General features: G+C 45.4%; 2 protein-coding genes across 9 annotated transcripts in view; one reads left to right on the plus strand and one right to left on the minus strand.

The window, feature by feature from the left end:
* The window catches only part of LOC109900391 (mitogen-activated protein kinase-binding protein 1), a 42,787-nt gene extending 21,778 nt beyond the window's left edge, over window positions 1-21,009 (plus strand). The window contains exons 14-32 of one of the 6 annotated variants that reach the window (XM_031837500.1): window positions 219-416; window positions 965-1,076; window positions 1,172-1,235; window positions 1,683-1,793; window positions 2,087-2,125; window positions 3,756-3,910; window positions 4,002-4,039; window positions 8,153-8,365; window positions 10,794-10,933; window positions 11,115-11,254; window positions 11,343-11,564; window positions 11,671-11,737; window positions 12,182-12,322; window positions 12,454-12,629; window positions 13,452-14,123; window positions 14,315-14,423; window positions 14,625-14,884; window positions 15,119-15,204; window positions 19,957-21,009. In XM_031837500.1, the coding sequence (XP_031693360.1) occupies window positions 219-416; window positions 965-1,076; window positions 1,172-1,235; window positions 1,683-1,793; window positions 2,087-2,125; window positions 3,756-3,910; window positions 4,002-4,039; window positions 8,153-8,365; window positions 10,794-10,933; window positions 11,115-11,254; window positions 11,343-11,564; window positions 11,671-11,737; window positions 12,182-12,322; window positions 12,454-12,629; window positions 13,452-14,123; window positions 14,315-14,423; window positions 14,625-14,884; window positions 15,119-15,204; window positions 19,957-20,214 (3,201 nt within the window). In that variant the 3' untranslated portion in view covers window positions 20,215-21,009. Of the gene's footprint in view, window positions 1-218; window positions 417-964; window positions 1,077-1,171; window positions 1,236-1,682; window positions 1,794-2,086; window positions 2,126-3,755; window positions 3,911-4,001; window positions 4,040-8,152; window positions 8,366-10,793; window positions 10,934-11,114; window positions 11,255-11,342; window positions 11,565-11,670; window positions 11,738-12,181; window positions 12,323-12,453; window positions 12,630-13,397; window positions 14,124-14,314; window positions 14,424-14,624; window positions 14,885-15,118; window positions 15,216-19,956 lie in introns of those variants that run through there. The other 5 variants (XM_031837501.1, XM_031837504.1, XM_031837503.1 and 2 more) reach the window with 5 other exon arrangements.
* Window positions 20,993-26,026, minus strand: LOC109900313 (galectin-3-like). Of its 3 annotated transcripts, XM_031837506.1 has the most exons (6): window positions 25,893-26,026; window positions 24,210-24,220; window positions 23,335-23,949; window positions 22,989-23,077; window positions 22,593-22,764; window positions 20,993-21,709 (listed from the first exon to the last, which is right to left on the minus strand). In XM_031837506.1, exons 2-6 carry the CDS (start codon window positions 24,213-24,215, stop codon window positions 21,551-21,553), a joined length of 1,041 nt encoding a protein of 346 aa, XP_031693366.1. In that variant the 5' UTR covers window positions 24,216-24,220; window positions 25,893-26,026; the 3' UTR covers window positions 20,993-21,550. The 3 variants fall into 3 exon arrangements, with proteins under 3 accessions (XP_031693366.1, XP_020351591.2, XP_031693367.1); XM_020496002.2 differs by lacking the exon at window positions 24,210-24,220 and having other exon boundaries at window positions 25,893-26,022; XM_031837507.1 differs by lacking the exon at window positions 23,335-23,949 and having other exon boundaries at window positions 20,994-21,709; window positions 25,893-26,000.
* Window positions 26,027-26,431: the final 405 nt, after the last annotated feature.

Genomic DNA, 26,431 nt, shown 5'->3' on the forward strand with positions numbered 1-26,431 from the left:
GTTCTCTCTCCCCTCAGACAGGTACAGAGGTTGTTGTTCTCTCCCCCCTCAGACAGACGGAGGTACAGAGGTTTTTGTTGTTCTCTCCCCCCTCAGACAGACGGAGGTACAGAGGTTGTTGTTGTTGTTCTCTCCCCCCTCAGACGGAGGTACAGAGGTTGTTGTTGTTCTCTCCCCCCTCAGACAGGTACAGAGGTTGTTGTTCTCTCCCCCCTCAGACAGACGGAGGTACAGAGTTCAGGCGCTCTCACCACGTGGTGAGAAAGACCACTCTGTATGACATGGATGTAGAGCCCAGCTGTAAGTACGCTGCCGTGGGCTGCCAGGACCGATGCATCAGGATCTTCAACATCAGCAATGGGAAGCAGAAGACATTCTACAAGGGTTCACAGACTGAGGATGGCAGCCTGCTTAAGGTTTAGTATCATTCAACTCTTAAACTCTTGTCAAAAACAGAGAAAATGTCAACTCTCTGTTGCTGCTCCGCAAAGAAGGTCTTTATGAAGCTTGTGATAGTTACGGCGTTTCGACTGGAGATGGGCACTGATATGGCGTCAAATCTGTATCCATGTCATTTTGGTTTGACTAAATAGCATTGCAACTGTGTGGACTTCACTTACCACGGATTTGTGACATTCAGACAACTTGCTTGCCCATTGGGCCAGGTCACAGGTGTGAATGTTCTGGGGGCTAAAGCTACCCACCCAGTTTTGGGGTACAATGGGAAGTCTGTGGATGGCCCATCAGCAGGCAGTTAACTATGCTAAATTGAGAGCCGGTGAGATGATTTTGTGCCTGGGGGAACAGTCACGTTATGCTCTTTTACATAGTAATTTACAAGGATAAACCGATATCAAGATATGCCTGGCTCCTATTGATATCAAACAATATTGATATCATTTCAATTGTTGATATTGGTGCCATCACTAGTTTCACCCTTTTTGTTCTGTTATGTCCCATGCAGGTGCAGACTGATCCGTCTGGTCAGTACGTTGCCACCAGCTGCTCTGATAAGAACATCAGCATCTTTGACTTCCGCTCTGGAGTGTGTGTGGCCACCATGTTTGGACACTCTGGTAACAGACCATGATATACTGTACACACACGAACACACACACAGAGTATCAAATCAACCTACCACCCAGCTGATTCATTATTTTCCTGCTCTCAGAGATAGTGACTGGGATCAAGTTCACCAACAACTGTAAACATCTGATCTCTGTGTCTGGGGACAGGTATGACCCCTGCCCTGGAGTGTGTGAGCCTGTCTGCCTGTCTGTCTGTCTGATGGCCTGTCTGTCTGTCTGATTGCCTGTCTGTCTGATTGCCTGTCTGTCTGAGTGTCTGTCTGATGGCCTGTCTGTCTGCCTGTCCGTCTGATGGCCTGTCTGCCTGTCTGTCTGATGGCCTGCCTGTCTGTCTGATGGCCTGTCTGTCTGCTTGTCTGTCTGATGGCTTGTCTGTCTGATGGCCTGTCTGTCTGATGGCCTGTCTGTCTGATGGCCTGTCTGCCTGTCTGTCTGATGGCCTGTCTGCCTGTCTGTCTGATGGCCTGTCTGCCTGTCTGTCTGATGGCCTGTCTGCCAGTCTCTGTCTGATTGCCTGTCTGTCTGATGGCCTGTCTGTCTGATTGCCTGCCTGCCTGTCTGTCTGTCTGTCTGATGGCCTGTTGTCTATTCCAGCTGTATCTTCGTGTGGCGTCTGGCTCCAGAGCTCACCATGAGTATGAGAGAACGCCTTTCCCAACTAAGACGAACCCCCCTCACACCCCCCTGCAACACATCCACACTCAGGTAAAGGATTGGATGGGTGTAAGCAGTAGGGTAACAGTTTCCACAAGAAACCAAGGAATATGTCCAGTCCTCTAGCACAGACATTTCAAAGTCTCCTAGGGATGGGTGGTATACCATATCTGACTATATACCGGTATTGATGCACGGACCTTCTAAGACCTTCTAAGACGGTATTTCAATGTTTGGTTTGTTAAATGTGATACGCTACCACGCTACGTGTAGCGTCCGTTTTTATAGTTTAGTCCGCTACTTGAGTCGTCTCTCTCCCTCTCTTCATTCCGATTTCCTCACAGACTAAGCCCCGCTCCCTGCCACTCAAGGAGTCACCGCAGGTAATTCATCTCCACTCTCCTCTCGCCAGGTTACATATATTTTAGTACTTGGCGCCACTCTTCCTCACCACACTGCTTCCCTCTACACTCAGCTCCTTTCCTTCTCCCTCGCTGTCCATTTCCACATCTCCACGCTCTTTCCGCTTCTTCAGCCAGTGTAGTAGCAAACTGTTCAAATTGTTATTGTATCTTGAATTTGACGCCATGTCACCTCCGCAAGAATATGTCAGCTACATGAAACTGCTAAGAGAAAACATTTAATGTTGCTGTAACGAGGGCACTGAGAGTCGGGAAGCAAGTACAGGGAGTGAGCGTTATGAGGTGCTGGTGCGCTTGACGATGGTGACAGGTGTGCGGGATAATCAGCAGCCAGCTGACCTAGAGGCTTGGAGAGGGAGTATAAGTGACGGGACCCCCCCCTCCCCGACGCGTGGCTCCAGCCGCAGGACGCCGACAAAGGGGACGAACCCGGGGCTCAGGAGCAGACCGGTCACCCCTGCTGAGGAGCAGGAACCTGACAGACCGGCTGAGGCACGAGAGCCTGACGAACATGTGGAGGCAGGGGAGCCTGGCGATCCGGCTGAGGCAGGGGAGCCTGGCGATCCGGCTGAGGCAGGGGAGCCTGGCGATCCGGCTGAGGCAGGGGAGCCTGGCGATCCGGCTGAGGCAGGGGAGCCTGGCGATCCGGCTGAGGCAGGGGAGCCTGGCGATCCGGCTGAGGCAGGGGAGCCTGGCGATCCGGCTGAGGCAGGGGAGCCTGGCGATCCGGCTGAGGCAGGGGAGCCTGGCGATCCGGCTGAGGCAGGGGAGCCTGGCCTGTAGCGGCTCCCGGACCCGACGTCATTTACACTGGCACAAAAAAACAAACCCTGATACTCCCCTTAGGTGAGGTGTTATTCTCTAATGACAGTGCCGGGAAGCAAGTACAGGGAGTGAGCGTTATGAGGTGCTGGTGCGCTTGACGATGGTGACAGGTGTGCAGGATAATCAGCAGCCTGATGACTTAGAGGCCGGAGAGGAAGTATACGTGACAGTTGTGAAAGATTAGAAAACACTGACCAACACTTTGGTTCCTACCCTGTCACAATAACTCCTCCCTGGCTTTTTAATTCGTTTTTTTATTTGTCATGTCAAATTAAACTGTACTCAAAGTGCCCACTATTATATTCTATCTATAGAATTAGAATAGTCATTCTATTCCCATGATTCCAACTGTTCACCCAAGTGTTTTGATCTAAATCACAAGTCACATCGTAATTGCAATATTTGGTCAAAAAATAAGGCCTATATTTTTGGGTCCATATCATGCAGCCATATGTGGAAATTATCTCAAATGAGTGCAAGAAGTGCATAAATTGATGAAAATGCTAAAACAATGTTGGGGTTAAAGTTTGATTGATCGGTAATAAAACAATCAGAATGGAGAATGCACCATTTACATTTCTTGAAATATCTTAGAACGTATGTGTTGCCACACTAGGGTCACGCACTACTCATGAAGCACATTTTTTTATTTTGTTATTCAATAACATCAAATACCATCATACCATCCCAAAATATTAAAATACCATGATATTATATTTTCGCCATATCGCCCAGTCCTACTGTCTCGTTGTTGTGTGTGGTATAGGCGTGAGGTGTACAGTGCACCGGCTCTTGGTCTGATGTCGTCAGAGAGTGACCGTGAGGTGGAAGATCCAGAGGAGAGGGACGATCCCTGTTACCTGGAACAGATCACAGTAAACAGTAACACCTCCTCAGGGAGTAGCCATGACGACGACGCAGGTACAGAATAGAGTCGTCATATCTGGATGTAACATTTGGGAAACTTCTACCTTCGTCTCTACATGAAATACTGCATTCTTGTCTATTATAGGTGCCTCGGATGAAGGACAGGACTGGGAATCGAAGAAGGTTTGTTGAACTGTTGTAGTTACACACACACACACACACACACACACACACACACACACGGAGGTTGCTCCATTCTGCCCTCTGCTGGTCATGCTACTCTCTTTCTTACACTCCCCTACATATTTATTTGGACAGTGACACTAATTTCCTTATTTTGGCTCTATACTCCAGCATTTGAGATCAAATGTTTTATAATTCATATTATGAGGCAACCGTACAGGATGTCATATTTTATTTGAGCACACTTTCATACATATCTGTTTTATAGTTTAGAAATAAAAACACTATGTACCTACCCAGCTAGCACATAACGTTCTGAGAACCATATGTTTCTTAGAGCTTGGTGAGCGTGTGGTTGTGCTATGGTTATTTTTCATACAAACTTCCCACAACTTTCTGGGAATGGTGCAGGATAGTTTCTTGGCTTTAGAACATTCTCAGCACATTTAAGGAACTTGACAAGAAAACGTTGCATTTCATTTCAGTTTTAGTAATGGTCTAGGAACGTTCTCCAACTGGTTTGCTGAAGGTTTCCTCATGGTTTTATTTAACTTAATTGGGATAGGGGGCAATATCTTCACCTCCGGATGAAAAGCGTGCCAAAAGTAAACTGCCTGTTTCTTATACTCTGTGAGTATAATAGAACTGATATGGCAGGCGAACCCCCCCCCCCCCCCCCCCCCCCCCCCCAATAAAAATGTCAGGTTACCACTGTTTTCAATGGCTAGTACTGTAATTATCAGCCCAAGTCCTCCCAAATTGCAGTTCCTAGGACTTCCACTAGATGTCAGTCTTTAGATAGAGTTTCAGACTGGCTTTTGGAATAATGACCCAGAAATTGTAGTTCTTCTAGGTGGCTCCCATTTTGGCTGTAGTGTTTCCAAGTGTGTGGAGGAAAGTGCGTTCTTTCTTATTTTTCTCCGGTAATGAACATACTATTCTCCGTCTTAAATTGTATCATTTATTTGCGTATTAGGATACCTAAGATTTGATTATAAATGTTGTTTGACTTGTTTGGAAATGTTTTAGTAACGTTTGGGATTCATTTTGATGGAGGGAAACTGAGTGGATTATTGACAAGCGCACCAGCTAAACTGAGTTTTTATGGATATAAAGAAGGACATTATCGAACAAAAGGACCGTTTGTGATGTAACTGGGGCCTTTTGGAGTGCCAACAGAAGATCATCAAAGGTAAGGCATTTTTTTATATCGCTATTTCTGATTTTCGTGTCGCACCTGCCTGGTTGAAATATGTTTTCCATGTGTTGGTATGCGGGGCGTTGTCCTCAGATAATTGCATGGTTTGCTTTCGCCGCAAAGCCTTTTTGAAATCGGACACGGCGGCTGGATTAACAACAAGTTAAGCTTTATTTTAATGTATTACATTTGTGATTTCATGAAAGTTAAATATTTATAGTAATTTAATTTGAATTTGGCGCTCTGCAATTTCCCTGGATGTTGTCGAGTTGTCCCGCTAGCGGCACGCCTATCCCAATGAGGTTGAAGTAATGTTCTCAAATTGTTCCAGGAACATTTAAGAAAACTTTCCATGAAAACCACAAGAAAACGTTAACTTTCGGAGAACGTTCTAACAATGTTATTTAATTAATTGATAATTCCCGAGAAGCAAACCATGACGATTTATCCTCAACCCACCGGCTTCTCGGGCATTATCACTTTTATACAACGGGTTACCAACATATTCAAGTAGTGATTGACATTTTCATTAATCACGTTATTTTTATTAATATATTCATACCATTTCATCCTTCCACAAGATATAGCCCCGACACAAGTCTAGGGTTGCTACCCAAGCTGGCTGGTTGTTCGTTCTATTGGTTCGGTGACCAGAGATGCGACCAAGTTGTTCAGTCTTTCTGTTCTGGATCTATGGACGCGACTCAGACGTTCGTTCCATTGCTAGCTAGCCAACTACGGCTAATTTACAAAATCGCCAAACAGTGCAGATAGAATAACAACAGTAGTTGTATTTGCATTTGTTTATGCTGTTTTCTAGTGACAGTTATTTGGATACATCCATATCAATGAGCTAATGAGGCGTGATGTCGCCTGGCATAGACAATGTGCTCACTCGTCAGGACATTGGTTCAGAGGAGCTAGCCAATAACACAGCTAACACAATCACTTCAAACTGAATCTGGAAAGACTGCAAACTACAGTAGCTGCACTTCGTTTAGTTTGACCTTTTTTACCTATATATCCATAACAATTATGCAAGTTGATTCATGAGTTCGACTGGCTGAGAAACGCTCCCTGCCTGTCTCTCGTCCCGACTCGTTCGTTACTATGGGACAGCTCGAGACATTATTGAAACAATGTTGCAAATGTTGGAGAGACGGACAGCAAGGTTTATACAAATCTCTGCTGTTGAAAATTAAATGTTTTCAGAAATGTGCGATGATGTCTAGATGCTTTTTATAGCTGAGATCAAGTTGATAACTTGCCTGGCTGGGCTGATGAGACAGTGGATTGCGCAGTCAGATGGAACAGAGTAAATAGGCATTTTAATGTCCTAGATTTAGCCGGTGGTAACTTGTGGAATAGACACCGACTGGAATGCGGTTTGAACCAGCATTCAGGATTAGACCCACCTGTTGTGTAAAAACATATACATTCCGTTCTCAGCGTCAACAAAACTCTCCCTATCCTCTATCTTAAGTATGTGCAGGTGTTTTGGCCACGCCCACTAATTGACCACACCTGATCTTAATGAGGGCTTGTTTCCTTTTAAATAGGGTCTGTTTGAATAGATAATCAGCTTTGTATGAGTTTTAAAAAAACATGTCGTGCTAGCTCCATCCTGGTGGTGCTGTGGACTAATTCTATGGATAGAGAACAGAAGATTATAGGTTTGAATCTGACTGATGCCGTGTCACAACATTTTGTATGCATGAGTAAGGAATTTCCATGCGTTTGGAGTAAAAGAACATTTTGAAACCCAAAACAAGCTAGCAATGTTATTAAAAGTTTTATTGAAACATTCAGTGGAAGTTTTTAGGAAGTTTTTCATAAACCTGCAAATAACCTATCATTTCTGTTCTCAGAGCTTTAATAAAACCTCCCAAACTTCTAAGGAACCATAGTAAAAAAAAAAATCACTTCTGACTCAATGTTTAAAAAAACGTTCAGTTTCACCGATCAGGAAACTTAATTCTCAGAACTAATGGAAAACCAAAAATGTACGTTAAAACACAAATTCCAAGGAACCAAATGTGTTAGCTGGGTAGTCTCCCCATCTGAAGATGTCATGAGTATTTGGAAAAATTCACTTGTAGTGTATTACATTTAGTCAACATTGAGTATTTGGTCCCATATTCCTAGCACACAATGACTACATCAAGCTTGTGACTCTACAAACTTGTTGGATGCTTTTTCAGTTTGTTTTGGTTGTGTTTCGGATTATGTTGTGCCCAATAGAAATGAATGGTAAATAATGTATTGTGCCATTTTGGAGTTACTTATAAAATAAATAAGAAATACAAACTTCTACATTAATGTGAATGCTTCCATGATTACGGATAATCCTCTATGAATCGTGAATAATGATGAGTGAGAAAGTTAAAGGTATAAATATCATACCCCCCCCCCAAAAAAAATGGCTAACCTCGACCATTATTGGTAATGGTGAGAGGTTAGCATGTTTTGGTGGCATGATTTTTGTGCATCTGTAATCTTTCTCAATCATCATTATTCACGATTCATTCATGATTATTTGTAATTATGTTCGCATCCACATGAATGGTGAAGTGTTCTATCCTTATTTACAATAGAAGTTATTTCAAAATGACACAATACATTATTTACCATTCACTTTGGTTGGGCACAACATAATCAAAACACAACCAAAACAAACTGCAAATGCATCCGACAAGGTTGTAGAGTCACAAGCTTGATTATGTGTGTAGATATGTGTGCTTGGATTATTGGACCAAATACTAAACTTTTGACTAAATACATTTTTTGTTCAAATACTTATGACAACTTTCAAATTGTGGGGCAAGATACATAAAGTAAACTGTAAAACAGATATGTATCAAAATACCCTCAGAGTGTTCAGTCTTTCTTTCACCTCCCTCCACTCTCCTCTCCAGGCCCTAGACAGCCCTCTGGCCCCTGAGCCCTCCAGTCGGCCCCGGCGTCGCTGGTCCTGTCGTATGGGTTCTCTGGAACTCATGGTCAAGTCTATGCTGGACCTGAGACAGCTAGAGGCCTTCTCCATCACCGGCTCCTCTCACAAGAAAGGCCCGGCCTCCCGGCTCAAAGCGAGCGACGCAGGGAGCACCTCCAGCCTGCAAGGGGCCTCGGTAAGTAGAGAGGGAGGAGGGAGAGCTTTGGCGTCTATAACAGGGATGGGCAACTGGCGGGCCGCAACTGGCGGGTCCTCTGATGGACCCAGTCGGGATATAAGCGAGTTAGAATAGTAGAATAAACAAGGTGCAATTCTGAAATTTTGTTTTTGCATCAGCAGTTTCTCAGTTGTTATGTTAATCACTGATAGTCACTCAATTAGCCCATGTCAGCAGAAGTTAGTTTCATGGCCAGCTATTTCTTATCATGGTCCGAGTTTGTTAGGAAGTCTCGCTCAGATTGTCATTTTTACGTAGTTTAGCAGACGCTCTTATCCAGAGCATGGAAAGTACGTTCTTTGATAACGTAGCTATCAGCAGAGTTAGAGCTAGAAGGAGGGGTGGGTTTGGGTGTGGTGTGGAGGATGGGGGGGTCAAGTGCTGGTAAATGTTTATTTTTGTTTGAGGGGGGGGGGCTGTTTGAAGAAGTAGGGTTTCAGATGTTTTTGGAAGATGGGCAGGGACTCTGCTGTCCTAACTTCATTGGGGTGCTAGGATAGAGACGAGTTTGGAGGTGGCCAAGAGTGGGAGGGCCAAGAGACCCAAGGTGGCAGAATGAGTGGGAGGGTTGGGGTGTAGGGTTTGAGCATAGCCAACAGCAAGTTGCAGTAGTCCAGACGGGAGAGGACAAGTGCCTGGATTAGGACAAGTGCCTGGATTAGGACCTGCGCCGCGTCCTGTGGTGAGGTAGGATCTTACTCTACTGATGTTATAGAGCATGAACCTGCAGGAGCGGGTCACTGTTTTGATGTTTGCAGAAAATGACAGGGTGTTGTCCAGGGTCACACCAGGGCTCTTTGCACTCTGGGAGGGTAACACTGTGGAGGTGTCAACCATGATGGAGAGGTCTTTGAGTGGGCAGGCCTCCCCCAGGAGGAAGAGCAGTTCCGTCTTGTTGAGGTGGTGGGTCGCCATCCAAGTTGAAATATCTGCCAGGCACGCAGAGATGCGTGTCGCCACCTGGGTGTCATAAGGGGGAAGGAGAAAAGTAATTGAGTGTCATCTGCATAGCAATGATAGGAGAGACCATGTGAGGATATGACTTGGTGAATCGAGACAAGAGGAGATGGGCTAGAACTGAGCCCTGGGGGACACCAGTAGTGAGAGTACCTGGTGCAGACACGGATCCTCTCCACATCACCTGGTAGGAGCGGCCTGCCAGGTAGGATGCAATCCAAGAGTGTGACGTCCAGCCCTGAGAGGGTGGAGAGGAGGATCTGATGGTTCACTGTGTCGAAGGCAGCGGCTAGATCTAGGAGGATGAGAAGAGAGGAGAGCCTCCGTAACACAGAGGAGTGTGCTGTCTTGAAGCCTGACTGGTTAGGTTCAAGAAGATCGTTCTGAGAAAGATAATGAGAGAGTTGGTTAGAGACAGCACACTCAAGTTTCTTTAGAAAGAAAAGAAAGAAGGTATACAGTATGGTCTATGGTTTTTGACGTTAATTGAGTCAAGTGTTGGTTTCTTGAGGAGGGGAGCAACTCGGGCCATTTTGAAGTCCGAGGTGATGCAGCCAGTGGTCAGGGATGAGTTGATGAGGGAAGTGAGGAATGGGAGAAGGTCTCCAGAGATGGTCTGGAGAAGGGAGGAGGGGATGAGTTCGAGCCTGCAGGTTGTTGGGCAGCCAGACCTCACTAGTCGACTGGATAGAGAGGGGAGAAAGATGTCCAGCCGTAGGGTAGTTCTGTGTGAGTGAGACCAGTGGACTCAATAAGCTGAGTGAATGAGTAGCGGATGTTTTCAACCTTTTTTTCAGTGTGGTTAACAAAGTCTTCCACAAAGAGGGGGGGGGGGGGGGGGGGTGGAAGATTAAGGAGGGAGGAGAAGGTGGAAAAGAGTTTCCTAGGGTTAGAGGCAGACGCTTGACATTTAAAGTGGTAGAAAGGGGCCTCTTCCAGAGGAAGAGAAGGTTGAGTGGAGGGAGTAAAAGGATGATGGGTCCTCTGGAAGTTTAGTTTTCCTCCATTTTTGCTCAGATATCATATTAAAAACTGCAAACATTTCTCTCCACCCAATGTTAAAATGTGTAGAATTGCAGGACTTGGCTGTAAAACAGCTCGTTTTCCTCTCCACCCCATGGCAAAATGAGTAGAATTTTAGGAAATTAGTTATAACATTTTAAAATCTTCTCTTCGCCCCATGGCAAAATGTGTAGAATTGCTGTCAAGAGTGGGGCCACAAAATGTTTTGCTCGCAATGTGGGGGTTGGGGGGGGGGGGGGTATGGACGTGGGTAGGCAGGCAGATATATTTGGTGGCCCCCACCCCCATCAAAGTTGCCCATGACCGATGGCTAATAGATTAGTAAAAGATTATAGATAGGTACGTAGATGGACTTGAATTTGGTTTTCTCCAACCCTAATGCTCCTCTGTTCTGTGGTATAAGCAGGACTTGGAGGAGCGGGTTAAGAGACGTCACTATGCTGCCTGGCTGACCCCCAACTCTGACTCTGACCTGGGCGCCCAGGGGTCTGATGGACGTGTGCTGTACCCCGAGGGTAGCGATTTCGCTGCCAGACGACGGGGCAGGTACACTATGTTTAGACACACACACACACACACACACCACTTCGACCTTAAATTTTTCCTTTCATGTTTCTCTTTATCTATCATTTTACTGTCTCTGTCTCTCTTTTGACTATCTCTTATTTTTGTCTTCTCACTGTTCATTCCTTCTTTCTCCCCTATCCCCTATCCTCTTCCCTCTCAGTGATTACCTGGTGAAGGAGTCTCCCCGCAGCCTGAGTAGAGGGAACCGTGGGCCGGAGAGCCAGGACAGCCAGAGCCCAGACAGTGCCTGTTCTGTGGGCTATGGGAGTAGAGAGCTTACTCCTGACCCGGATCATGGAGGTAAGAACACGCACGCACACATACATACATACATACATACATACATACATACATCTTTTGACTTTTGAACTTTGACCTCTCCTCCCAGACTCTGAGGGCACAGCAGAGCCTCTAAGCTCAGACGAGGACAGTTCTGACCTGGAGGATGAGGAGGAGGAGGAGGAGGAAGAGGATGATGAGGAGGAGAGGAAGATGGAAGTGTCTAGTATGGATGAGGCGATGAGGAAAGTCTCTGACCCTCTAGAAGACGGTCACCATCAGGCCTTCATCAGACACCACTTTGAAACACTGGCTGAGCCCAGCAATATGGGTAAGAGAGGACACATTCCAACTTTGCACATGGAGGTGACATTCTACCCATAAACTGTTGTACAGGTACACATTACAATTATTTGACTAATTATTCACCTCCACAGAAGAGCGCAGCACAGCTCCCAGCGTCAGTATGTCAGCACGATTCCTGGCCAGAGGCTCCTACAACAGGTAATAGAGCTCGCTAGCTTGTAGTCATAAAAAAACTAAATGAGCTAGCATTTTCTACCTCTGGTTCGTTGGCCATTCCTATGGGGTAAATTAATGGGGTTTTGAGATAAAAGGCAAAAATGAGATCTGCAGAGATTTTATACGGTAATATCAGTCCGTCAACATGACCTTCATGAATTATGAAACCTTTATGTGCTTGTTTTGATTCCATAAATGCTTCAAAATGCTCAAAAAGGGATATTAACTGATTTAGATCATAGAACTAAACGTGTAAGATCTACGTCTGTGACCCTAAAGACTTTTACACACATACACATGGAAGCCCATTTACACTTTCACATGTACGCAACACCAACAAAGCTTTTTTTTATAATTGTCTAGAGTTGCTTTCACCCTGTCTAGTACAGGACTGTACACTGTAACCAGTTGATGTCCTCTCTACAGGAGAACCCCTCTGTTTTCCAAGGCCCATGAGAGGGAACAGGGGCCTTTGGTGTCCAAGGTGAGACCACTGATGGAGGGGGGGAAGGGCCACGAAGACAGGGAGAGGCCCATGACCCCTGCGAGAGGGCAGGAGGGGACAAAGTGAGTAGCTTTAGAGAGGGGGGGGGACTAAGTCACTTGTGAGAAATATTTACAAGTAGAAATATTATTTTATCATATATTTGTGACAAATATGATTTGATTGATTGATGAAGCTTCCCTCCCTGTGTCAGACTGGAGGTGTGTGCTCCAGAAAGGGGCACTGTGCTGCGTTCCCACCCCCAGAAGAAGAGGCCTCTTGGGGCTCATCTGTGGAGGATGTCAAGCCCCCTGGCCAGAGCTCCAGCCCTACTGGACAGAGCAGCTGGACTACAGAAGACCCAGTCTGTACAGAACCTGGCCACAGAGGGTGAGTTGCTCAGTGTCACTGATGTTCAGTACATTATAATACTGTACATATTAATAATCTACCCTCAGAGGGGGGAGTACAGCACATACATTATAATACTGTACATATTAATAATCTACCCTCAGAGGGGGAGTACAGCACATACATTATAATACTGTACATATTAATAATCTACCCTCAGAGGGGGAGTACAGCACATACATTATAATACTGTACATATTAATAATCGAACCTCCGAGGGGGGAGTACAGCACATACATTATAATACTGTACATATTAATAATCTACCCTCCGAGGGGGGAGTACAGCACATACATTATAATACTGTACATATTAATAATCTACCCTCAGAGGGGGGAGTACAGCACATACATTATAATACTGTACATATTAATAATCTACCCTCCGAGGGGGGAGTACAGCACATACATTATAATACTGTACATATTAATAATCTACCCTCCGAGGGGGGAGTACAGCACATACATTATAATACTGTACATATTAATAATCTACCCTCCGAGGGGGGAGTACAGCACATACATTATAATACTGTACATATTAATAATCTACCCTCAGAGGGGGGAGTACAGCACATACATTATAATACTGTACATATTAATAATCTACCCTCAGAGGGGGAGTACAAGCCACATGATCTCAAAACAAGATTGATGGCTTATCAGTAAACACCTGTCTAAGTATATACATGTGACATTTAAAAAAAATAGTTTACATTACATTGGTTGTCTAATTGACAATAAGCAGCATTCTGTTTTTCTTCTATCCTCTCTACTGTCTCATGATCCTGGACCTGCATAGTCCCCCGCTCCCTAAACCCCTCCAGTGGTAGAGGAGAGATGTGCCCTCGCCCCCAGCACCTCCCCCTCGATATACACCCTTCCAAAGCCCACTCCTGCCTCCCTTCTCCCTCCTCTACCTCCCCTCCCCCTTCTCTTGTCTCCTGCCTACCCTCAGAATTCCCCAAGCTCAGATCCCCCTGCGACTACATGAGTCCCACCACCAGCTCCATGGCCAAGACCAGCCACTCTGCATCCCTGGCAGAGGGCTTCCATCTGGGCTTACTGTCCTGCCATGCTTCCCTAACACCACAAGGCCTGGAGGATGGTAGTGGAGGGAGTAGAAACACACCTAACAGCCCCAAGAGCAGGAAGCCTTTTTGTGGGCTACTGGAGGCTGAATCACCCCGCCTCACTTCCTCCTCTCCTTGTTTCCCCTCTTCCCACTCTCTCTGTTCCCGCTCCTCTTCTCTCTCTTCCCCTTCTCCCTGTCCTCTCCCTGGCCCCTCCCCTTCTCCATGTGCGACAGTCTCGCCCAATCCCAGCTTGCCCCTGAGCATCCAGCCCTCCCGCATTCCCCTGCCCAGCAAACAGCCACTCAGCCCTCGGTGCAGCCTCTGCCTGGAGACCAAACCGCAACCTGATTGGACTGTTTCCCCGACGAGAGACCTTGCCCTCGGGAAACAACACCAAAGTATGCCAGAATTGTTTTTTGTAAAGTTTCAAGGTTATTAGAGGACATCATCACAAAGCAAGTATGAAATTAGATTTTTTTTACATGTTGTATTGAGGATGTTATAGATACTGAAAAGTGTTGATTAAAGGAATGCTTAATGAACTTAAAGGCATTGATACTAATCAACCTGGGGCTGTCTGTCCCTGCAGCCTTCGGTAAACGCCTCTCCCTGACTACGGCCCAGATGCAAGGGCTTCGGGGTAACGCCCAGCTGGTGTCCGTCTCACCTACCTCACTTCCTATAAAGCACTCGGAGAGGTAAACTGTAGTCTATTTACTTAGGATACACTCAAATAGCACCCTTTATAAATTCTTTATCGTGCAGTATGTTTGGCTAGAAAACAAAGTATTCAATCGTTTGGTGACTAAGGTGTCGTTTGAGGGCGGAGCCCCCTAAATACAACGATACATTCCAAACTCTCAAAGTTTCCCCGTGAAACCTTTCCGTTCCCTTCTCAGTGCTCCAGATTTGGAGGAGGCGGTGTGTAGAGCGCCCCTTCTAGTGTCGGTCCAGGCCAACACCTTGACTTTCGACCCCCAGCCAGGTCTGAATCGACGCAGACGCTCCTCTATCATCCTCACTGCCACTCTTCCTCTCCGTCACTCCATCTCTCTACCTCCGCTTCACCCTTCTCTTCATCACAAGTGTCTGTGTGCTTTCTGGCCTGTTTGTCCATCTGTTACTGTCCCTTCCTACTGTCAACACTGCTGCATGAACGGTGAGTCAGCTTAATGCCTTCAGCGTTCAAACCTTCCCTTTGCCTATTTGTATGTGCTGTTTGTCTCGAATTGACTAACTCACACCAATGCATCCATAACGTGTTACCTTTTGTGTGTGTTGTATTCATTACGTGTGTGTGTGTGTGTGTGTGTTACACTGTAGCATGTTTGTGTTTACTACTCTCAGCTCCTCAATGATTATGAGACACCAGAATGTATGTTTTCTACCACAGATCCCCCTGTCACTGTGGAAATCTGTAGAAGGGCTGTAGCAGAGCTGCACAACAGTGTGAGGAGAGCCACCCAGCTCTATACTACGGTCAGTCTGGTGTGAGTGTTTGGTTTTACTGTCCCCCCCCCCCCCCACCAGGATAAATGCTTCGGTGTTAGGGTTGGGGTTACAATTAGGTTAAGGTTAGGGTTAAGTTCGGGGTTGGGTTTATGGGTTAGGGAAAATGGGATTTTGATTAGGAATCAATTGTTTGGACCCCACAAGGATAGTAAAACAAATGTGTGTGTCTGGATCCATGTCCTGGAAGAATGGCGCCGGAGGAGATGGCTGCCGTTTTACAGGCTCCTAACCAACTGTGCTGTTTTGTGTTTGTTCTTTTGTATCTTATTTTGTACATAATGTTTCTGCCACCATTTTTTATGATTTGAAAAGAGCTTCTGGATATCAGAACAGCGATTACTCTCCTCGAACTGGACAAATATGTTTTCATTGAGTTGGACACAAAGGATTTACTCCGGATACCCGACTAGGCCAAAATCCCCGTCATTCACAGGAAGAGAAGACGGCGATACAAGGGACGCAGGTCCAGGTGCCTTGTGAGAATCTGTCGGCGAGTCGGTTACCCACCTCTACCATCTGTCCTATTGGTCAACGTGAAACCTTTTGGAGAATAAACTGGATGAGCTCCCTTCAAGACTATCCTACCAACGGGACATTAAAAACTGTAATATCTTACGTTTCACTGAGTCGTGGCTGAACAACAGCATGGATAATATACAACTGGCTGGGTTTTCCGTGCATCGGCAAGATAGAACAGCTGCCTCCGGTAAGACAAGGGGTGGTGGTCTGTGTCTATTTGTAAATAACAGCTGGTGCGCACAATCAAATATTAAGGGAGTCTCAAGGTTTTGCTCGCCTGAGGTAGAGTATCTCATGATAAGCTGTAAACCTCATTATTTACCAAGAGAGTTTTCATCTATATTTTTCGTAGCTGTCTGTTTACGACAACAAACCGATGCTGGAACTAAGACTGCACTCAACGAGCTGTGTAAAGCCATAAGCAAACAAGAAAATGCTCATCCAGAGGCTGTACTTCTAGTGGCCGGGGACTTTAATGCAGGGAAACGTAAATGTGTTTTACCTAATTTCTACCAGCATGTCACATGTGCAACAAGAGGGAGAAAAAAACAGCTAGTTGCCCAAACGGTGAGCTTCATCTTGAAGGCATCCAATTTGTCCCTCTGTTCAAATCCATTGTGCCCCCGTCCCTTTCTTTGACACATTGTGCGAATTCAGATGATCAAACATATCTGGCAGGTAGGCAGCGGACCTATGCACGATTAAGCACCTGCTCGTGCTTCTCCCCATATCCCTGCAGAAGGCCTGGAAACGCCTGCTTTCCCTGGAACTCTTTTTGATATAGTTGACACACTTGATCACATCCTGGAGAGTGGCGTGGTGCTCAGGCACCATGTCTTTCGCTGCCAATGCCTCCTGTGTGGGAAGCAGTGGTTCCACGTCACACTCTGTGCTCTCTCCAGGATCTGCTTTACTACTCCGGAGTGCTTTCCCTTCATGGTAGTTCAGTGGTCACACCGTCGCACCCATCCCAGGCCAGTCCCATGAATCCCAGGTACATATCCATTGTGTTAAAGACACTCTGCAGTGGTGGTAGTAGGCAAATCAGCACTAAAAATGAACTGCTCCTTGAAGTTATTATCCCAGACATGTCTGACAAAGACCATTAGGATTGCATGGTTAGCCACCACACCTGTGTATTCATAAAGCTGCAGTGTGTAATGGCCGTTTGCACTGATGTGCTCTGATGTCTGGCGTTATGGCCTCAGACATGTCCTGGATTCTCCTCCCCGTGGTGTCATTGCACAGGGGTCTGATTTTTAAGTTTGTTGGCGTCTGATTCTCCCAAGATTTAAGTGCACGTATCATTCCCAGCAGTGAGTATGAGATCCTCTGTGCTGGTGTGGGCTTTTGTAGGCTTTGTGGGCTTAGCAATGCACTGGGCCACAAGGTATGATGCGCAAAGTACCTTTTCTTGTACCTTGCATACGATCTTCAATGAATCTTGTGAGGCCTCCATATATTTACTTTTTTTTTTAAGTCCGCTGTCGTATCTTTGTGGCTTGGATGCTTGGTGTCCAGGTGCCTTTTCATTTTGGAGGGTTTCATGCTCTCATTCATGCTCTCATTCATGCTCTCATTCATGCTCTCATTGCATAGGACGCACAGTGGTCTACACTCACCCTGCCTGCCTTCTATTTCTTATATAAAACCACATTTGAAGTCAGGGGCAGTATTTTTCTCTTCTTGATAGGGACTGGGTTGTCTGCCTAGTTGTTGTCATCTACTGCTGCTTCCATTGTCGAGGGGGCTGCATGTTTTCAAAACTTGTCCATGATTTTACTCTGACAGCTAGCCTACATGACATAAGTGACGCGCTGCACGTGTAAAGTCAGCAACAATAAGCCATGCAGTGTGTAGCGCTAACGTTGTGTAAAGTTAGTTGCGACCCCCCCCCCCCCCCCCCCAGTTGAGAATCACTGCTCTAGACAACCTTTACTCCACACACAGAGAGGCATACAAGCGCTCCCTCTCCCTCCATTCGCCAAATCTGAACATAATTCTATGGCCTGATTCCGGCTTACAAATAAACTAAAACAGGAAGTGCCAGTGACTCGCTCAATACGGAAGGGGTCAGATGATGCAAATGCTAAGCTACAGGACTATTTTGCCAGCACAGACTGGAAAATGTTCCGGGACTCACCGGCTTCATCAATAAGTGCATCGATGACGTTGTCCCCACAGTTGACTGTACGTACATTCCCCAACCAGAAGCCATGGATTACAGGCAACATCTGCACTGAGCTAAAGGGTTGAGCTGCCGCTTTCAAGGAGCGTACTCTAACCTGGACAAGTATATGACAAAGCATAAATACAGGACTAAGATCGAATCTTACTACACCGGCTCCAATGCTTGTCGGATGTGGCAGGGCTTGTAAACTATTACGGACTACAAAGGGAAGCCCAGCCGCGAGCTGCGGAGTGACACAAGCCTACCAGACAAGCTAAATTAATTATATGCATGCTTCGAGGCAAGCAACACTGAAGCATGCATGAGAGCACCAGCTGTTCCAGAGGACTGTGTGATCATGCTCGCCATAGCAGATGTAAGACCTTTAAACAGGTCAACATTCACAAGGCCACAGGGCCAGACGGATTACCAGCACGCGTACTCCGAGCATTCGCTGGCAAGTGTCTTCACTGACATTTTCAACCTGTCCCTGGCCGAGTCTGTAATATCTACATGTTTCAAGCAGACCACCATAGTCCCTGTGCCCAAGAACACCAAGGTAACCTGCCTAAATGACTACCGACCTTCACTTCTGTAGCCTGAAGTGCTTTGAAAGGCTGGTCATGGCTCACATCAACACCATCATCCCAGAAACCCTAGACCCACTCCAATTTTCATACCGCCCCAACAAATCCACAGACGACGCAATCTCTATTGCACTCAACACTACCCTTTCCCAACTGGACAAAAGGAACACATACGTCAGAATGCTGTTCATTGATTACAGCTCAGCATTCAACACCATATGCCCTCAAAGCTCATCACTAAGCTAAGGACTCTGGGACTAAACACATCCCTCTGCAACTGGATCCTGGACTTCCTGACGGGCCGCCCCCAGGTGGTAAAGGTAGGAAACAACACATCTGCCATGCTGATCCTCAAAGCTGGGGCCCCTCAGGGGTGCGTGCTTAGTCCCCTCCAGTTCACCCATGACTGCGTGGCCACGCACGACTCCAACACCCTCATTAAGTTTGCCATCAACACAGCGGTGGTAGGCCTGATCATCAACGACGATGAGAGCCTATATGGAGGAGGTCAATGACCTGGAAGTGTGGTGCCAGGACAACAACCTTTCCCTCAACATGATCAGAACAAAAGAGATGATTGTAGACAACAAGAAAAGGTGGCGCCGAGCATGCCCCCATTCTCCAAATCACCAACAAACTATCATGGTCCAAACACACCAAAGACAGTCGTGAAGAGGGCACGACAAAGCCTATTTCCCTATTTTCTCAGGAGACTGAAAAGATTTGGCATGGGTCCTCAGATCCTCAAAGTTCTACAGCTGTACCATCGAGAGCATGTGGTTGCACCACTGCCTGGTATGGCAACTGCTCGGCCTCCGACCGCAAGGCGCTATCGAGGGTAGTGCGTATGGTCCAGTACATCACTGGGGCCAAGCTTTCTGCCATCCAGGACCTCTATACCAGGCGGTGTCAGAGGAAGGCCCTAAAAATTGCCAAAGATGCCAGTCACCCTAGTCATAGACTGTTCTCTCTGCTACCGCACGGCAAGCGGTACCGGAGCGCCAAGTCTAGGTCCAAAAGTCTTCTTAACAGCTTCTACCCACAAGCAATATGACTCCCGAACAGCTAATCAAATGGCTACCCAGACTTTTTGCATTGTCCCCCCCCCCCTCACCCCCACCCCCTGCTGCTACTCTCTGTTTATTGTCTACGCATAGTCACTTTACCTCTACCTACATGTACATATTACCTTGACTAACCTGTACCCACGCACATTGACTCGGTACCGGTGCCCCCTGTATATAGCCTCTTTATTGTTGCTTTTTTATTTTTAACTTTTATTTAGTAAACATTTTTCTTAAAACTGCATTGGTTAAGGGCTTGTAAGTCAGCATTTCACTGTAAAGTCTACACCTGTTGTATTCGGCACACGCGTGTGGGTGTGCATCTGTGTGTGTTTATACCTTGTGTGTTTACAATAAAGTATGTCATGTTTCTCTCCAGGTGCTGAGCAGTGGGTTAGAGGTCAATGCAGAGCAGCAGGAGATGGAGACGGTTCTGTTTGAGGCTCTGGGAACAGTGAAGACTGAACTAGACTCCCTACCTCACCTTGTACATAGAAGTAAAGGGCTCAGGGGGGAGGTAGCAATGAGAGGGGAGGTAGGGGTCAAAGGTGAGGGGGACAGGACATTGGCTCTCCTGCAGCAGTATTCTGAGCTCTTACTGAAGTCAGTGGAGAAGAGACTGGATAACAAGATCTAAAAAGGATACATACACAGAAGATGCATACAAGCAGACATGCATATGAATTAAATGTGTATTACACTTATGAAAATACACACAGACAGGAATCGCTCGGTAATCAACAAATCATAAGGACAATGAGAACCGGACCCTTCCTCATAGAGAAGTTTAATAACATATTAAATAGAGTGAAGATGGACAAATGAGTTGTTAAGAATGAATTACATTTAAGATTCTCATGTGTACTTTAAAAAATGTCTTGTGTGTATTTCTTTTATATGACTCAGTACTACTGCAACGTTGAGGAAGAACTTGTAAGCAATCGTTTCACTGTACTTTTTACACCTGCACATAACAAATAAACTCTGATTGGATTTGTATTTAATTTTGAATGGCTGTAGGGATTAATGAAGGAAAAATTTATTTATTCTGGGACTGCACTGTGGGCAAATGTGATGTCCTGTCCACTGTTGAGGGGAGAAAATGACATGGGTTTTCCCTAAGAAAATGGATTGGCCATAAATCCTTTATGTCGGTTTTATCCTTTTTAACTGTGAATTCCTTTTTTTTTATAGCTTGCATGGCAAGGGTAGACATGTTTACATTCACTGTAACTGCGATGCCACTGAATTTTCTCAATGATCACACTGTTTTGTCTTACTCCACATGTTTTTGAATCTATGCTAAATGTCTATTTCCCCTGGTTTTATTGTGAGTGTTGTTTGTGTGCATCGAGTTGACTGTCAAACCTGTCTTGATATTGCAGTTGTATGAGAGGTCTGATACAATAAAAATATTTCAAAGATAACTTCATTCAATTTAATGGTTTTATTTCATACAATTTTACATTGATTTTAGTCATTTAGTCATTTAGCATTTAGACTTATAGTAGTGCGTGCATACATTTTCATACTTTTTTTTTACCATACTGTTCCCCCATGGGTATCGAACCCACAACCCTGGTGTTGCAAGCGCCATACTCTACCAACTGATTTACAGTGGCAAAAGTTAACCCAGCTGGTTAGATTCTAAAAACGACCCCTGAAGGACGCTGAATCCTCTCATATAGAGACGTTCTGTAACTACTGATATCTTTAGCCAGTTCAAAGTCATAAAGTATGTATATTTATATAGACATTGATCAGAAAATAGTTATATGAAATATAAGAATTACAATGAAATGGCAGTGTTGAATTCTTAGGCCTTTAACATTACACACATTTTCAGATGGAGTGTTTTGTTAGTGGGAATTAATGTGGTTATAAGTGTACAGCTCATTATCATCATCATAAAACGGGTGCAAAGCCTCTGCTGGGTGCTATATACTGTATATGGATGTCGTGAGGTGTGGGTGTCATGGCATTGTTTCTACGTTGATGGAGGTGAGGATGACATCATAGAGGATGTTGACGCGATCGATCTGGCTGAGTTCTCTGACACGGTGTTTAAACTCAAACAGCTGAGCTCTGTTCACAGCCACCTTGAACTCCCCAGATGTAACCAGAATCTTCATCTGAAAGGAAAGGAAAGACGAACACTCTTAAAGACGCACTATGCAGAAATAACTCAAATTATGTCATTTCCTGGTTGCTAAAAATTCAAATAGTTGCCCTAATTTCAGTTTGTGACAAAACAAGCAAGTATAGTGTAGAGAATCATTGTACCATCTGAACACAGGAGGCTGCTGAGAGGAGCACGGCTCATTATAATGGCTGTAACTGCTGCAATGGAATCAAGCACATGTGTTTGATGTGTTCGATGCCATTCCATTCACTCTGTTCCATGCATTACTATGAGCCGTTCTCCCCAATGAAGGTGCCACTGACCACCTCTGCATCTAAACCACTGTGAAATAGCTTTTCAAAAAGCAAAAGTATTGTTTTTCTTCAGCTGTTTGAAGCTGCTATACAAAACCAAAAGTAGGCCAAACAAAAAAACTTTAGAACTAAAAGCATAGAAATAGTGCATAGATCTACCGCTTCTAAGACTTTCAATGAGAATGACAGATCTATAACACATTTGTATGTGAATTTGGTCGGGTTGCCCCAAAAGTGACGTTGCAGCTTTAAGCCAGATTGGCTTTGCAAAATAGCCTGGTTCGATAAAGATCCCTGAAAGGTAAAGGTAAAGATCCCTGACTACCTTCCGGACACTCAACAACACATAGACTCACAGACGATGCTTCAGAGAGAGGATATCCCACAGTGCTGATCTATAACCTACTTTAGTTAAAGTACTTTATCCCTGTACTAACCTTAACTAGTAGAGATCAATAAAAACAACTAACCATCGTTCTATGCTAATTAATGATAGCAAACACACTTTTCTATGTTCCATTTATTAGTTAGAACAGTAGGGGCTACAGTTGCACTGCTGTAAAGAATATTCCCACTGACCTCGAAGGACTGTCCTGCCATGAAGGGGAAACCTCCCTGTGTGTGCCTCTCCTCCTTCCCCCAGCGCTCTCCCACCTTGGTGTTCCTCACCACTGCCTGCTTGCCCCCCTCACTGAACCGAGAGTTGAGGTGGAAGGCGATGTCTTTACCTCGCAGGAAGTTGACTGTGAACCTGGAGGGGGATACAACCAACAACAAAAAAATGAATCAAAAAAGGATGTTTAATTGATCAGATTGACTGTCATCCGACGAAGGCAGCTGACATGTTCAGAACAATCAACTTTACAAAATGACACGTATGTTAACGTCCAATGCTTTCACTGGGTCTCTCCGGGATCTTAATACTCCTAGTAAACAACAAAGACCATAGTAGACTATGGTAGTTGATGAACTCACTGCTTAGCATTTGGTTTGACCCGGCCCATGATGGTGATCATCATCTTGTCGTAGATGCCTCTTTGTAGGTTCAGGTTGTAGGGCACGCTCTACACACCAACACAACACACTGACATTTAGGATATGGCTCTGTCTTCACACCAACACAATTTATTGCAAATTTCCTCCTTCCATCCACACCCACTGTTGTGAAATTGTTAGATGACTTGTTAGATATTACTGCATGGACGGAACTAGAAGCACAAGCTTTTCACTACACTCACATTAACATCTGCTAACCCTGTGTATGTGACCAATAACATTTGATTTGATATAGAAAATCCTTCCCTCCCTCCTTGTCTCTCACCAGTCCAGCTGGTGTCGGATTCCACTGTGGAGCAGGTGTGAAGCCATCTGTGTCCTGAACAGGGCCTAATGGCCATCCAGACCCTGGGTTAATGCTTGGGCTAAGGCCTGGGACTGGCCACCCTGGGACACTAGGCTGACTGGGGCCCTGGGCCTGGGCTTGAATCAGAGCTGGGCCTTGAGGTTGAAAATGCTGGGGTGTAGGCTGAGGCTGGAATTGGGGAAGCTGGGGATGGGGTCCAGGCCAGCATGGCTGGCAGGGATGGGCTGGGGATGGTTGTGGTTGGGGACCAGGCCAGTTTAGGGATGGAGCTGGGGCTGGTTGGGATGGTTGCGGACCAGGCCAGTTCCAGTTTTGGGTTGGAGCTGTGGCTGGTTGGGATGGCTGTTGCCCAGGCCAGCAGGGAGTGTTGGGCTGCCCAGGAAAACATGGCATTGGCTGAGGTTGAGCCGGAGTTGGGGCTGGTTGGGATGGTTGTGGACCAGGCCAGCAGGGGGTGCTGGGCTGCCCAGGAAAGCAGGGCATGGCCTGGGGTTGGGTGGGCTGTTGGCCAGGCTGTGTCGACCAGACAAGACTCCCTGGTTGCTTCTGACTGGGCCAGATACCGTTGCTTCCCTGGGGGGTATAACCAGAGGACGGACAGCCACACAGAGCATCAGAGAGCTGGGGGGGTCAAGATTAATACACACACACCATCAACGATACACACATGCACACTGGCACCAACACTCATGCACACACTCCTATACATACAGACACAGACACAGACAGACTATTTCCACACAATATTTCAAGAATACTGAGACAGTTCCTTTCAGGGATAGTTCTCAGTCGTTAGTTGTCAGTGTAGAGGTTGGAGGAGGTGAGGTACTTACTTCCATAGTATCTGTAAGTAAAGAGAGAACAGCATCACTACGATGTTTTATCTTCAGCAGAAACGGAAGCAGTGTTGCAGCCATGGTCCCCTAACAGCGGAAAGAAATCCCTCTAGCAAGTCACCACGGTCAGATCATCAGGGCATTCAGTTCAAGTTCATCGTTTCCCCCAGTTTCATCCCTGATTATACCAGTTTATCCTAAGGGACATTAGAGAGGGACAGTCATGTCCCCCTCTCCTCTAAAGTACCAACTGACAGCTCAGACAAAATAAGCAGGAGTTTGGAAACATTCCTTGGTGAATTCAAATTGGCTCACAACATCTCTGTATTCTTGTAGACCACGTCCCTACTCATACACAGAGTATGAAGGTCGAAGGTCACCATAAAGACCATTGTAACACTGGAATAAAAACCATTGTAATACTTGGTGGAAATTGACACAATATGGCATCTATTGCATAATAAAGCCCTTTGTGAGGAATGTGTATGGAACTGTGAATCTGTTGTCTGTAATCATTCTGCCAAGTGACTGTCCTCTCCTCGTGGCACATCAGATTCCACAGATAGCTACTCACCAATTACATCATAACCTGATTACCTGTCCTCAGGCTAGTCTTGCATTTGCTGTGCATTGTCTTTGTCTTATAGACTATAACATGACCGCAATTATGATATGGATGCGTAGTATAAGATAGGCTCCCATCCCATAATAGGTCTCCAAACCGTGACTGCAGTCCTGCCCAAATAAGTTGATTACCTTTTCTCAGCAGCTATGTTAAGAAGCAACAATTCAGTCTAACATATTTGCTTTGTATATTTCTTTGTCATTCAGAACGGGACATTCAAGCCGTAACGTCTTAGAGTTCTTAGTTATATATATATATATATATAATTTTTCTACTTTTGAACATTCCATAGATCAGTACAAATATTTCTTTACAATAAAACATGTTTTCAAACAGCTTGCTGAACATGTCTAATCTCTCTCCTAGAAAATAATTGCCAAAATTGAGGTTTGTTTCACTCTATATGCCAGGACTTTTCACACTGCAAAAGGTTGGTTGGCCAAAGGAGAACTTTTGGACTGCAGCATAGCACACTCTAAAGTCGGAGAACATCAACCTTTAGCCCAGAACTAAATTGGCTCGGCCGCAGAGCAGAGCAAGCACCAACTTTTGGAGAGGGCTAACCAATGTCAGAGATCAGCCAAAACTTAATTGGAATATTCCCTCACTAGCCTAGCGGTTAAGCACATTGGCCAGTAACTGAAAGGCTGCTGGTTCGAATCTCTGAGCCGTCAAGGTGGAAAAATCTACCGTTCTGCCCTTGAGCAATGCAGTTAACCCCCAACATTAACTGCTCCCTGGGCGCTGATGACATGGACGTTGATTAAGGCAGCCCCCCGCACCTCTCTGATTCAGAGGGGTTGGGTTAAATGCGGAAGACACATTATGGTTGAATGCATTCAGTTGTGCAACTGACTAGGTATCCCCTTTTCCCCTTCTATGTATCATGAAATATGATTCTGCACAGCTGGAGCTAAGGTTGATTTCAAGTGAATTTAAAATTGCAACACAGTGTACAGTAAAACAATAAAAAATACGATAAGAGCTCTAAACCAATGGGACAATACAATCTCAAACTCAGTCTCAAGACATAAATGAATACAACGTTACGTTACCTGTTATTCACTGCGCTTCTCAGATGTAACACTGTAGAACCAGGTTGTTGCTTGGTTGTTGAAGTGACAGCTAGACAGCTATAGCAGGAATCCACACACACACATATTTAGGATCTCCTTTATAACTTCCCTTTTTCATTAGGCCACTCCCAACTCTCCTGGAAGAACCACGCCCAGGGGAAAAGATTCCCTGTCACAACATCTCCCTTATCAAAGTATGTTCTTCAATCTTTCTAAAAGCAGATAACTATAAACTCAGAAAAAAATAAACGTCCCTTTTTCAGGACCTTGTCTTTCAAAGATAATTTTGTAAAGGGTTTAAATACTGTTTCCCATGTTTGTTCAATGAACCATAAACAATTAATGAACCTGCACCTGTGGAACGGTCGTTAAGACACTAACAGCTTACAGACGGTAGGCAATTAAGGTCACAGTTATGAAAACTTAGGACACTAAAGAGGCCTTTCTACTGACTCTGAAAAACACCAAAAGAAAGATGCCCTGGGTCCCTGCGCATCTGCGTGAACGTGCCTTAGGCA

This window comes from Oncorhynchus kisutch, linkage group LG12, assembly GCF_002021735.2.
Source record: "Oncorhynchus kisutch isolate 150728-3 linkage group LG12, Okis_V2, whole genome shotgun sequence".
NCBI classification, from domain to species: domain Eukaryota; kingdom Metazoa; phylum Chordata; class Actinopteri; order Salmoniformes; family Salmonidae; genus Oncorhynchus; species Oncorhynchus kisutch.